This window comes from Rhinolophus sinicus, chromosome 13, assembly GCF_057876585.1.
Source record: "Rhinolophus sinicus isolate RSI-liver-muscle chromosome 13, RSI-T2T, whole genome shotgun sequence".
Classification (NCBI taxonomy): domain Eukaryota; kingdom Metazoa; phylum Chordata; class Mammalia; order Chiroptera; family Rhinolophidae; genus Rhinolophus; species Rhinolophus sinicus.
Window position 1 is genome coordinate 24,859,628 of NC_142513.1, and position 13,400 is coordinate 24,873,027.

Consider the following 13,400-nt stretch of genomic DNA (forward strand, 5'->3'; position numbering starts at 1 on the left):
CCTCTGAGCCACCTACCCAGGAAACTGCTCATTCTACCTGTGTGTCATTTGCTCTCTGTAGTGGCCTTCTAGATCCGGCAGGACCTCTGGCCTCATCTGCCCTCTGTGTGTCTCTCCCACACCATCTCATTTACCCACTCAGGAGTCACTGATAGAGGGGGCGGGGGGGTTGGACACCCCCCCTTAACTGAGCTCCATGCATTGTTTACCTGTGTCATCCTCATCCTGGCCTGCAGCAGGTTACCTGGCCCAGGTAAGGGACTCAGTACAGGTCTCTGTCATATTTTTTCTTTTAGTCACCAGCCATAGTTTTACACAGGCCTACTCAACTCCTCAGCAGCCAGGAAAACTTCATGATCTTATCTGAGAATAAGGATGCAAGAACCTTATGCTCAAAGAAGATGGTATCTTTATATCATGACATTGCTGAGATGTCATTGCCCTCACATTAATTTATAAGTTCAACAAGATCCCAAAGTAATACTAAAGTTCATTCAAAATATAAGCATGTGGAAATAGCCAGGAAAATTTTTAAGACAGCAGAATGAAATAGACTGCAGTTAACCTTATGTTAAAACATATTATAAAGCTATAATAACTAAAACTGGTATTAGAGAGTAGACAAACAGTGGAACAAACTAGAAAGTCCAGAATTAGGTATGATTTATATGGAAATTTAGTTTATGACAAAAGGAGCCTTTCAAACCAATGGAAACATAAAGGATTAGATAACAAATGGGTCAAAACTGGTTAACCATTGGAAGGGGAGCTATATCTCTCACTCATTTCACCTAAATAAATAAATTGCAGGTGAATCAAAGTTTTAAATGTCAAAAAATGAAATCACAAATTCTAAAAGAAAGCATATATAATGTAGAACTTATAATCTTGGAGAGAGGCAGATGTTTCTAAGCAGGACACAAAACCCAATAGATAAAAAGATTTTTTTAATATTTTAAAATGTTAAATTTTAAATTCCCAAGATTTGACCCTCATGGAGTGTACATGCTTCTTCCTTGATCCACGCTTGCCTGACCTTCCTTTTTCTCTCTCCTAACTTCTCATTCCTCCTTCCCTCTTTCCTGTCACCCTTTATCTCCATTTCTGGAAGACAAATCAAGAAGTAGGTTTAAGCATGCTTCATGAGGACCCCTGACTCCCCAGTGCTCACAAACTTTGTATTCTTTCAAATATTCGCAAATATCCCAAACTCTGAAAATCAGAGTCAGGCTGAAAATATGTATCTGGCTGAGCTCTTCCTTTTCCATGAAGGCTCTCAGGCTAGAGGAAGATGAGAAAGAGAAAAGAGAACTGGAGGAGTCATTTATTCATTTGTGTTTGTTAAGCTTTCTCTTCATCTGACTTCTCATTTAATTATTTGCATTTCATGGTTTATTTGTGTTACCCCTTGATTATCATTTCAAAGTACATTTCTGATTAGAGCATTTTAAAGTGTTCTCTTAGGGGCCAGGGCCCTCCCGAGAGCACACTGTGAGCCCACAGGCCCTAAAAGGTGAAAACTCTCATGTATTTTTCTTACAAAAGACATTGAAAAATGTTTCAACTTTGAGAACTTCAAAACTTTTCTTTAAAAGGTGAAAACATGTTAAAGAAGCAGAACCTTTCATCTAAGGTTCCTCTGTGGTGAGCAGAGCAGGCTCTTTGGGATGGAGTGGCCCTGGCTTGGCCAGTTGGCAGGTTTGGGATCTGGCTGACATACCACCTAACGTGTTCTCTCTCTCTGTCTCTCTCTCTCTCTAGCCTTCATATGCTGAGTTTGATATTAGTGGAAATGTGCTGGGTTTGATCTTCAACCAAGGAATGATCTGGTGAGTAATCCACTTCCTCTGGGGATCACCTCATTTGCGGAGGCAAAAACCTGAAATCCCAGGCTTTGTCTCTCAACCAGCTGTGGAGACGCTGGACAAATCATCTGGCTTCCTCCTTTCACATGAAAAATTAAGGGCCGGACTAGATGAGAACCAGGACAGTGTCTGGTCCTCCCCTGTGCTATCATGGACATAGAAAGGGAAGGAGAAAAGAGGTAGAAAGACAGAATGAAAAATAAAAAGAAAAGAAAGAGGGAGGAAAGGAGGGAAGAGAAAGAGAAAAAGGAAGAAAGTAAAAAGTAGGGAGGAAAGAAGGAGAAGAAAGAATGGGAGCGAGATGAGGGAAAGAGGAGGAAAGGAAAGGAGAAAAGAGGAGAGAGGAAGGGCAGGAGGGAGATAAATGAACTAAGAAACTTCCTCTTCTGAGAAGGGAGTTAGAGGAGGCTGCATAACTTCAGCCTAAGACTTTCAAGACCAAGAGCTCACTGCAAGCCAATGTCCAATTCTCTTAATTTAAGGACTTTTCAAATACTTTCTGAGCAGCAGCGCTGTTTTAGGGAGACCATGGAGAACCAGACAGGAGGCCGTGTAATTTGCTAGGTGCTTGGAGGTGAGTTAGTGGTTAAATTCTGGTCAGAACCCAAGCCAGTAATGCTTGGAGTGTCTCCCTGTTCCTGGATGGCTATGGTTTGATGATAAATGTCCTGATGAAATGGGAGGCCCCTTCCCTCTGGACCTGCGGAGAAAACAGCGAGGCCTCATGCCCCTAACCCACCCATCCCATTTCCTTGTCATCCCTCCTGGCCTCTCCTGCTCCTGGGCCAACCAGGTGTGCGGTTTCTGCCCTTCCAGGATGGGCTCCTTCTACGCTCCAGGCCTGGTGGGCGTGAACGTGCTGCGTCTGCTGACCTCCATGTACTTCCAGTGCTGGGCAGTGATGAGCAGCAACGTCCCCCACGAACGCGTGTTCAAAGCCTCCCGATCCAACAACTTCTACATGGGCCTCCTGCTGTTGGTGCTCTTCCTCAGCCTCCTGCCAGTGGCCTACACCATCATGACCCTCCCGCCCTCCTTTGATTGTGGGCCATTCAGGTGAACAGTCTTGGTTGCATAAGAGAAACTCCCCTTTAGAGGTAGTCTGCTCAGAGGACACTGGCTCAGAATTCCAGGTCTGGTGTCACCTCAGCCTGTGAAAGGCCATGTTGCTTGGAGCAAATGATTTGTGCTGTTGAACCGTTTTTTTGCAAGGTGGAAATGGTCTACATCGGCGCTATCCAATATGGTAGCCAACAGCCACATGGGGCTGCCATCCCTTGAAATGAGGACCGAGAAATTGAATTTCTAATTTTCTCTCATCTTAATTAATTTTTATTAAAATAACCACACAGGGCAAATGGATACCATATTGAACAGCGCAGTTCTAACCTTTTGACATGGATAATCTACTGCTCTGGATTACTTTACCATGGGATGAGTAACGGGGTATTCTGAAGATGACGTGACCATACATTGACAAGTGCCATTCAAATGGGAAGCAGCTACTGAGACTCTTGACCGAGTCCCCACGATCTGTGGAGCATTTTGCCAGCATTGTGGGTTCAGGGTATAAGTCAGACTAGTTTAGGAGACTGGGCATTGTATAAAGAGATAAGTAATTATGAAAGGAGCTAGACGGAGAAACATTGTGCATCTACTGCTTTCTTTCCAAATGGGAGACCCTCTGGAAACAAAGCCCTCTCTCTACTCCATTAAAAAGGGTTCTGTGGTTCAAGCAGTTTGCAACACGCAGCCCCTTTTATCTGCCACCTTCTCACTTAGAAATGCTCAATGCACACTCCTTTATTAAAGGCTCGGAGAATCGTGCAATAAAGTTGCAAGCCAATGTTTCCAACCTTATTGACCATAGATCTTTTCTTCATGGAACAACCACCCAGGGCCAGGAGTAGAGTGAGGCAAGTAAGGCACTTGCATGACCTTCAAAGTGAGTACTTCCTTCAATTGTGCACCCCAGGGGCCTCACCAACCTCACTCTAGTCCTGGCTCTGCTTACCAATGTGGACCAACACACTTTGGGAGATGCTGATCTGGTACTTCTCAGTTTATAAGGGACTTACCTAGATAAAACCCTGCGGCTGGTGCCTCACAGGGAGTGCCATGGAAGCGCAGAGGAGACGTTAGCAGGAGTGCTCACAGCAGAACGTGACCTGGCTGAACAGGAGTTCAGAAAGAAGGAAAAGTGGAGCTAGATCTAGAGTGGAAGGACATGCTGAGCTGTAGGAGACCTGGGACACCAGGCTGAGGGAGAACCACATGGTACGAGTGGTGGAAGCCTCTTTGGGCTTCTTACTGAGCAAGGTTTGGGGACTGGGCTCTGGGTACAAAAGCCAGTGCCCCTTTGCTCAGGCTGCCCACCTACCCGCAGGGAGGAGACCAGTGAGTGGGCCTGCACCATGCCTGGCCCTCACCGTCTGCTCCCGCCCCCCCTGCTTCATCTGCTACCCCGAGAGGCCCTGACAGCCTACACCCAGATAGCAAGAGAAAGGACCTATAAATGGAAGTCAGAAGGAAACATGGCTGCCATCTTTTTCCTGTCACTCTTCTGATCAAAACCCACCAACAGCTGGAATTTTCACAGCTGTCCTCTCACTTGCTTCAGGTCTGCACACAAAGGTCACCTTTTCAGTGAGGCCTTCCCTGGAGAGCCTAACTAAAATGTCACACACACACACACACACACACACACACACACACTCCTTATTGTTTCTGTTTATTATATCTCCTTATCAACATCTAGTGCCATTCCATTTGCTTATTTATCTTGTTTGTTGTCTGTCTCCCCCACCAGGACATAAGCTCCATAAGCGTGTGATTTTTGCTTCCTTTCTCATTGCTGTCTACCCACTGTCTAGAAGAGAACACCTGGTTTGTGGTCAGTGCTCAAACTAGACCCTTCCCCTCATAGAAATTCACTTTACAGGGAGAGACTTAAGGTTTGGACTGGATCCAGACAGGCAACATAAATGAATGAGATGGACAGCTTTGCATAACATATAGTTCAAAGTAAGTGTTGGTAAACTATAGCCCATGGACCACCACCTGTTTTTGTAAATAAAGTTTTATTAGAATACAGCCATGCCCACTTGCTTACATATAATCTGTGGCTGCTTCTTGTTACAACAGCAGGATTGAGCAGTTCTAACAGAAACCATCTGTCTCACAAAGCCTAAAATCTTTATTATTTAGCCTTTTTCAGAAAAAAAAAATGTGCCAACACCCTGATTTAGAGCATAGACTCTAGAGCCAGCTCTTTCATTAACCAGCTGGGTCATTTTCATCCAGTTACTTAGCTCCCTACACCACAAGTTCATTGTCTATAAGATGGAAATAACTATAGTGCCTACCTTATAGGGTTGTTCTGAGGATTTAGTATATTGTTATTTGTAAAGTACTCAGAGGAGAGTGCGGATCCATAGGAAGTCATATATACTAGTTTGTTCAGCCTGAGTCCTGCCAAGTTGGGGGTAGCTCGTATTCATAGCAATGCTATGAAATGGGAAGCATTATCTGCAAAGAGGATCAGCTAACCTTGTCTGTAAAGAGCTTGATAATAAATATTTCAGGCTTTGGGGATCAAGAGGTAAAATCAATGATATTATGTAGGTACTTATATAACAAGAAACAAATGCCCACAAAGTGTCTATTGACAAAATTCAAAATATGATAATAGTAGAGCATAATTTTCTGTAAGCCAGGTCTACCAATGAGAAGAATGGAATTCTTTTTTTTGGGGGGGAGGGGTGATAATATTTGACATGATAGAGGTTCAAAGTTACTGTCCCCTGTCATCAAAGACCAATTGTGCTGTTCAGATTGCCACTTTCGCTGCCTGGATCCATCATTATACAAGACAAAGCAACACATCTACTACTATAGAAAAAAAATTGCCATTTAATTTTACTACTGCTAAGTCACTGACCTGCTGTGTGGTAGGACAAGTCAGGATATGCACCTTCTATTTCTGACATAAATTTACAAGCAAATGAAATTCACTGTTGACACTATTGGTTCAATTGCACATGATAGATTCAAATATTTTCTGCAAATTACCTAACTGATGAATAAGACTGAAGAATAATTGTAATCTGCAATTTCACAAGCTTTGTAAATTTGTGCAGCTAAGCCTTCTTCTGCTCTACATAGATGTTAACCATTTTCAGTTGTAACACATCATGGCCAATGCCACTTTGTTCAGTGGTACTGAATTTCATTCCATTCAGTTGCACTGAATTAGTGTTTTCCCAATTTCTTTGAGAAAGTCTCACCCATATTTGTTCCACACAGAATGTTCATAGAAGTTAATTCCTTAGTCACTTCAGACTTGGAATTAACTCTTCATATAGACAACGGAGCAGTTTCAGTACCATTTATTGATTTATCACAAGGGAAACCACTTGAAATGTTTTGCCTTGTTTTTGAGTAGGACATTACTTCCAACGTCCCCAACTCTTCAAGCAGCCGCTCTTGCGGGAAATTTTAAAAGTGTTAAACATGTTTATTTTGTTCTGTGGATACATTTATTCAGCTCCCGCCTTCAAACACAATTTAATTACTTCACTACTGTTCAGTGAGGAACATGATCTTTGGAAACTAAAAGAAATGGGATCCTTGTTATACAGACAGAGAGCTTAGCTGAATTGTGTCCTACAGTTGCGTGGAAAGCTGCATTTATAAATGAGGAACATGGATATGTCGCTGAGGAGATTTCTAAGCAAAGCGTTGAAGGTGCAGCCTGGTTTCTTGCTGTTTATACTAAAATATGAGAAGAAAGAGATAAATTGAGGGAAGAACTGATAAGCAAAGAAGTACCAGGGCTTAATGATTTTGGAAATTCTCAGCCTATCCAGATTGCAAAAGATATTAAAAAACAGAGTCGCTTTTAGGAACACATGCTCTAAAAAGAAAACCAGAGAGGAGACTGGACAACCTTTTGCTAGTACTTCTAAAGAATCAAAAGATCTGAATTCACACAGTGGATTCTTTTAAGCATGTGACTCAGATCCTCTCAACCGTCTCAGCAGAAGCCAGAGATACAGATTTATCCAGGAAAGATCTGTGTAGGACCTTGTTGTCTAATGAACTGAATTCCCATGACATACATGAAAGACTCACCAGGTATTTGAAAATGATATGTGAGCAGCAACACTATCAGTGCCTTGGACTGAAAGGGACAGAGAAGGCACAAAATGAAGGAAAGCTGTTGGACTCCAAAATTTCTGCAGACAGTAAGCAAACAGGCTGATAAAATCTATTCAGTTGAAACACCTGCTACTCTTCAAGGAAAAGAAAGGATGACTCTGAGGGCAGAGTCTTGGGCCTGGAGGGTAGAGCTGCAGGCACAGAGGGTGGAGCCAAGAGCCCGGAGGATTATTCGCAGGCCTTTAAAACCTAATGGACTTTGGCTAACTGGATTCCAAAATTGCTGGGAACTGGTGATTCCTTTTTTCTTTCCATTTTCTCCCTTTGGGAATTGAAACATCTATAACTGTTATCCTATGGCTTTCCCATCACTGTATTGTGGAAGTAAATAACTAGTTTTTTAGTTTCACGGTCCACAGAATTTTGCCCCAAGATTCTACTCAGAGTCTCAGCTGTACCTGATTTAGATCATGAAATCGGGGACTTTTGAGCTGATGATACTTAGATGACATTTTGGACTTTGAGTTGATGCTGTAATGGATTGAGACTTTGGGAGATGTAGGGATGGCAGTGAATGTATTTTTCAGGTGGGACGAAGGTGAATCTTTGGGGGCCAGAGAGTGGACTGTAGTGGGCTGATAATGGCTCCCAGAGTTATCTAGGTCCTAAAGTGGATGTTACCTTCTATAGCAAAAGGTACTTTGTCGGTCTGATTAAGTTAAGGATCTTGAGATGGGGGATTATCCAGGTGGGCCCTAAATCACAAGTGTCCTTGTAAGTGTTCTTAAAGGAGAGCAGAAAATAATGTGGCCATAGAAGCAGAGAAAGATTTGAAGATTCTAGGCTGCTGGCTTTGAAGATGGAAGAAGGAAGGAACCATGAGCCAAGGAATGAAGCTCTAGAAGCTGAAAAAAGGCAAGGAAACATTCTTCCCTAGAGCCTCCCTCTGAAAGGACAGCAGTCCTGACAACACCTTGGTCTCAGTCCAGTAAAACCATTTCAGACTTTTGGCCTCCAAAACTATAAGAATATAGACTTGTATTATTTTAAGCCACCAATGTTGTAATTTATTACAGCAGGCACTGAAAGCTAATACATCATAATCCAATGACAAAATAATCCATAGTCTACTGTGACTTAAAAGCCTAACATTTGAAGTCCACTTTACTTTTCTTATTTTTACATGATGGGTATGCACTGGTAATAAAAAAAATGTCATAATATAGGGATACGCATGGCACATGAAATGCTACCATGTTATCATTGCAGTTTGTAATGTGCTGTGCAACAGTGCTAAGCATTGCAAAGGCCACTAATGGTCTCTGACACAACAATTCATCTGCCATTATAGGACAAAAACAACCATAGACAATGCGTTAATAAATGGGCATGGCTGTGTTTCAATAACACTTTACTTACACTGAAGTTTGAATTGCATACTTCAATTTTTATGTGTCACAAAATATTCTACTTTTTATATTTTTTCAACCATCTGAAAACATGAAAACCATTCTTAGCTCACATGCTGTATAAAAGCAGGTGGCAAGCCAAATTTGGTCCATGGGCCATTATTTGCCAACCCCTGATCAACAACTTTGCATAAGAGAAAAATGAAGCTTCTAGCTGTGACATTTTAGAAGGCACTTATAATTTGACAGCCCCATACTCAAATGTTTTATATAAATCCATAACAATCTTCTAAGACAAATACTATTATTATATTTATAATACCATATTATACAGACGTAGCCACTGAGGCCAAGAAAATTTCAGTATCTTGCCTAAAGATATCAAACTTCTGCAGCACTGTCTAATAGAATTTTCTATATGATGAAAAAATTCCATCTCTGCTCTTCAAATAGAGTAGCTACTAGTCACATGACTATTGAACACTTGAAATATGTGACGAAGAAACTGATTTTTTAATTTTTATTTTTAATAGCCACATTGACAGTACCGCTCTAGTAGGAAGAGCAAGGGTGAGAATACAGGCAGAAAGAGAATAGGTAAATTGTCCATGGTGTGCCACAGTTAATAAATGGAGGAGCAAAGATTTGAACTAGGAATTTCAAACCCAGAAGTCCAGTTCTTAGCATCAAAACTACCAACCAAAAGCCAGCAATGGCCAGTAATCTCTGGGCACATATTTGTGGAAGTCGGCATAATGGTTCTTAGGTATTCAAAGAAAATAAAAATTAAGGTTGTAACTGTCCAGGAGATTATTATGAATATATGTAAAATATTGAGTATGGGGCTGTCAAATTATAAGTGCCCTCCAAAATGTCACAGCTAGACGCTCCATGTTTCTCTGATGTAAAGTGTTGATCGGGGGTTGCCAATCCAATCTCCTGGAATTATAAAGACTAATTGTAGGTATTTTTGAGAGGCACCATGAAGTTATCTTATCACATCAGCCTCTGGAGAACTATTGCCATGCAGGGGTCCCAGAGGAAACTCTGTATCGGTCACCTAACTATATCACAGGCAATTTTCTCCCATGAAAGTATAGGTGAAAACCCATTTTTCGTCTTGCTGAGGCAGATATCAGACACAGGAAATCAATATAGTTCGAGAAGTTGTGAGATACCAAGAACATGAAGCTGGTGAGCCAGGGGGCTGTCCCAGCTATAATCCCTAGCCCGAATGGCAGCCCTTCTTGGGACATTTTTGTTTTCCTTACAGTACATTTGGAGCAGAGCTCTGGTTCTTCCAGGAAAGCAGTGGTGAGTGGCAGCTCTGGACCCGGGGAGCGGGGGCATACACAAAGTCGTGTGTGCTATGTGAGCTTTGCAGTATGCCGTAACGTGTCCTCTTCTCTTTCCAGTGGGAAAAACAGAATGTATGATGTCATCCAAGAGACAGTTGAAAATGATTTCCCAACTTTCCTCGGCAAGGTCTTCGCTTTCCTCGCCAACCCGGGCCTGGTCATTCCAGCCATCCTGCTGATGTTGTAGGTAACCAGGGCCCACGGCTCTGCCTCGTGGAAACCTCCCCCTTGCAGCTGAGACTTCTGTAGCTGGTCCTTCTGACACCAGTGGGGCGAATCCCCCGGAGTGGAGACTCAAGCCCTGGCCTAAGAAGGTGCTGGGCCTCACATAGGGTAGAATTCAAATGTGAGCCGATACAGAGCTTAAAGTGAAAGTAAGTTTATTTAGCAAAGAGTAAGTAAGAAAAGAAAGGCCACCTCACAGACAGAGTGGTGGTCTCTAATTGCTAGTGGAAGAGAGACCCCCTCCATCCACCTGCTAGGGTTTATGTGTGTTTTCTGTTCCCATGGAAAATGTCTTAGTATGGGGGAAAGGATGAAAGAAGAACAGTGGTGAGTTTCTCTTTAACTTCTGTAAGGTGCAAGAAGAATAGGTTTATCTTTGACTTTTGTAAGGCACAACCTGTGGCTTGTTTTGTAGTAGGCTTAACTACAAGAAAGGCCATAATGGAAACTCTCTGCTTAATAGCCTTTGGATGGTTTATTCTGTGTGATTGATTAACATCTGCCTGAGTTCTCTGTCTTTCAGCATGTAGGCAGCAGGTTTGGAATCCAACCTCCTTTTGTAAAAATAGTCCTCATGCCCTTTCCCTATATTACTTCCTTCTCGCCCTCGTAGTCTGGATTTCCCAGAAGCAGATCCTGAGACAAAGTTTCAAATGCAAGTAGTAGTTTGTTGGGGAGGGGGATATGGAAGATAGACAGAGGGACAGTAAGGTGCTTTATTACCACTGGGATGATGTTAGTCCTGCTGGGGAACTCTGGAAACAGTGTGCCTCAGACTTACCCCACTCAAGAGTGAGGGGTCTGGGACATTTGCATACAAGCTCCCATCAATCACCGGTTGAGTGATGCTGATAGACGCTGGAGGAGAGAGGCGCATTCATTGCCTACCAATTTGGGCCGGCTGTGCTCCTGGATAGAACGCTTTCTCTGGGGAGGGGGTGGGGGGTGGGGGCGAGCTGCAGGGAAAGATTCAGGCACAGAGGTGAAGGTGCTGGCAGTTGCAAGTATAGGGAGCACATTGAAAGATAGGGGCCAACGAATATGGATGGGGGGTGACAGTATCGGCAACACCCTCCTAAACGTTCATGAGAAACATCAAAGATCTCCGGGCTCTGAGTCGCTGAGAGAGGTGAGGGGCTGATTGAGCCTGTGGCTGGCTGGGCCCGTGGGACTTCTCCACAGAGCACCCTGTGCCCTGAAACAGCTGATTCATTCATTCTTCACTATGCCTGTCAAAGACTGAAGCCCCTCGGGATAGTGGGTGGGTCTGCTGATTTCTTTATCCTCAACACCAGCCCTCTGCTTTGGGCCTAGGCAAATGAATGCTCAAGGAAGGAGTGAGGAAAGAAAGAAAAAGAAGGCAGGAAGCAAGTCGTAAATTTGAACTACTGTCATCAAAAATGTACTAGTGAAAATATTAGGTGTTTTTCTTTATAAATACCTATTTTGGCATGATTTTATTCAAATTATGAAATATTCATAAACTACTGAAAATGACAGACAACCATGTACATTATCACAAGATTAAACAGATGTGAACGTTTAGCAATATTTGCTTCAGATCTCTCTTGTTAAGAGAAATAAAATGTTATGGATTCACTTCAAGCCCTACCCAATCCTCTCTTCCTCTCTCTCCAAAGGTAACCAGTATTTGGATTAGTTTTAATCACTTCCATGCATAGTTTGCTACTTTTATCACATGTGTATGTACTATTATTTTCTGAGTTTTAAAATTTTCATGAATGGTTAACACTACATAGCTTTCCTCATTCAACATTATGTTTGGGGGACTTATACATGTGGATACATGAGCACAGATTTTAATATGTCTCTTGTGTTTCATTGTATGAATGAATAAACCACACTTTATTCATTTCTCTGCATAGGCCTACTTAGGTTCTTTCCACTTTTTTGCTGTTGCAAATGTGCTGCTTGTATATATGTCTCCTCGTGCAAATGTGAGACTTTCTCTAAGATAGACCTCTACAAGTGGAACTGCTGGGTCATAGGTACTTGTTTCTTCATTCTTTTTAGATAGTACTGAATTGTTTTCTAAAATAGGTGTATTTCCTCACATCCTCGATTTCAAACATCCTCTGCTTTCTAGTCCTGGCATGAGCGAGGGCTGATGGGATACGACCACCTGGATTGCCCCATGACTGCCCGAGGAAATTCTGGCACGCAGACACCAAACCTGACCCTTGCAGGCAGCTAGGGGAAGTGCGAAATTTGGAAACAGCCTCTGGAGGATGGCAGCCACCCATAAGCACTTTATCCTCTCTGACCTCCAGTTCCTCCCTAACAAATGGTTGCTAATTAGAGAGAGCAAAGCCTGGTGCAGAGTCGGTGCCAAAATGGATAGTGGTCCCTTGCCTGTCCTCCTTTCACTCCTCTCTTCACCCACAGTGCTCTGAGTCTTTGCTTCAGGAGATTCCCATGACAGCCCTGACCTACACTCTGCCCCAAAGACAATGTGATTCCTCTTCTCTGTATGGAGAGAGCTTGTAGACTCTACTCACGTGGCTCTGAGTGGCCCCACCCTGAGGAGAAGACCCAAGCTAGAGTAGTTAAGGCTTGAAATTCATGGAGAAAAGTGACAATTAGGATGAACCTAAAAATCTCCCAGGCAACAGGCAGGCAGGGCATCCAATCTGGGTAGCACCTGACTTTTGTGACCCGTCCGTTCTCAAGTGGTGCAGTCCAAGTCATAGCCCCAGACTGTAGGTCCTATGAATGGAGGCCCAAGCTACAGGCTCAAAGGACACCCAGTCATGAAGTCAGCCAGTGTGGGTTGGACTCTGAAAGTCACCAGCCCAGGACAGACATTCCCACCAGTGCACCCTGAGCAGGGGACCTCCAGGGCACCTGCAGCTGTGTTCCTAGGCAAACCTGGAGCAGGTACTTAGCACCTCTGTCTCTTCAGCACTTGAAGGTTATGAAAGGGCTTTGGCTTAAAACGTGGGCTCTGAGGCATACTAATAGATGGGCTGACCTTGGGCAGATTTCTTAACCTCTCTGAATTCCAGGATACTGATCTGTAAAGATGGGAGGCATCCTTTCTACTTCATGGGGTTTCGTCCAAACCAGTGAGATGTGCGGTGGGATGCACATGACACAGAGCCTGGCACAGGGCAAGTGCCCAGGAAACAAAGTAGCTTCTGGTGCAGACAAGAAGCACTGCCACTCCCCCACCTCTTCAGGTTTCCCAGAAGAGGGATGATTCCTTCAGCCAACCTTTACTGAGAACTCTGAGAGCTAGAAATGTGTAGGTCATTTCTACGTTCAATCAAATAGAGAAAGAACAGAGATGTCCCAGAACTTCTCCAGGGTAAGTGGGGAATTTAGGATGGCAGAATCTCCCTGCATCCTGTCCAGAGGCAAAG

General features: G+C 43.3%; 1 protein-coding gene across 1 annotated transcript in view; it reads left to right on the top strand.

Moving 5' to 3' along the window:
- TMC2 (transmembrane channel like 2) overlaps positions 1 to 13,400 on the top strand; it is a 60,173-nt gene that overhangs the window by 42,939 nt on the left and 3,834 nt on the right. Inside the window, exons 15-17 of the mRNA XM_019733728.3 lie at positions 1,762 to 1,829; positions 2,682 to 2,921; positions 9,850 to 9,975. Of these exons, the coding sequence (XP_019589287.3) occupies positions 1,762 to 1,829; positions 2,682 to 2,921; positions 9,850 to 9,975 (434 nt within the window). The remainder of the gene's footprint in view (positions 1 to 1,761; positions 1,830 to 2,681; positions 2,922 to 9,849; positions 9,976 to 13,400) is intronic.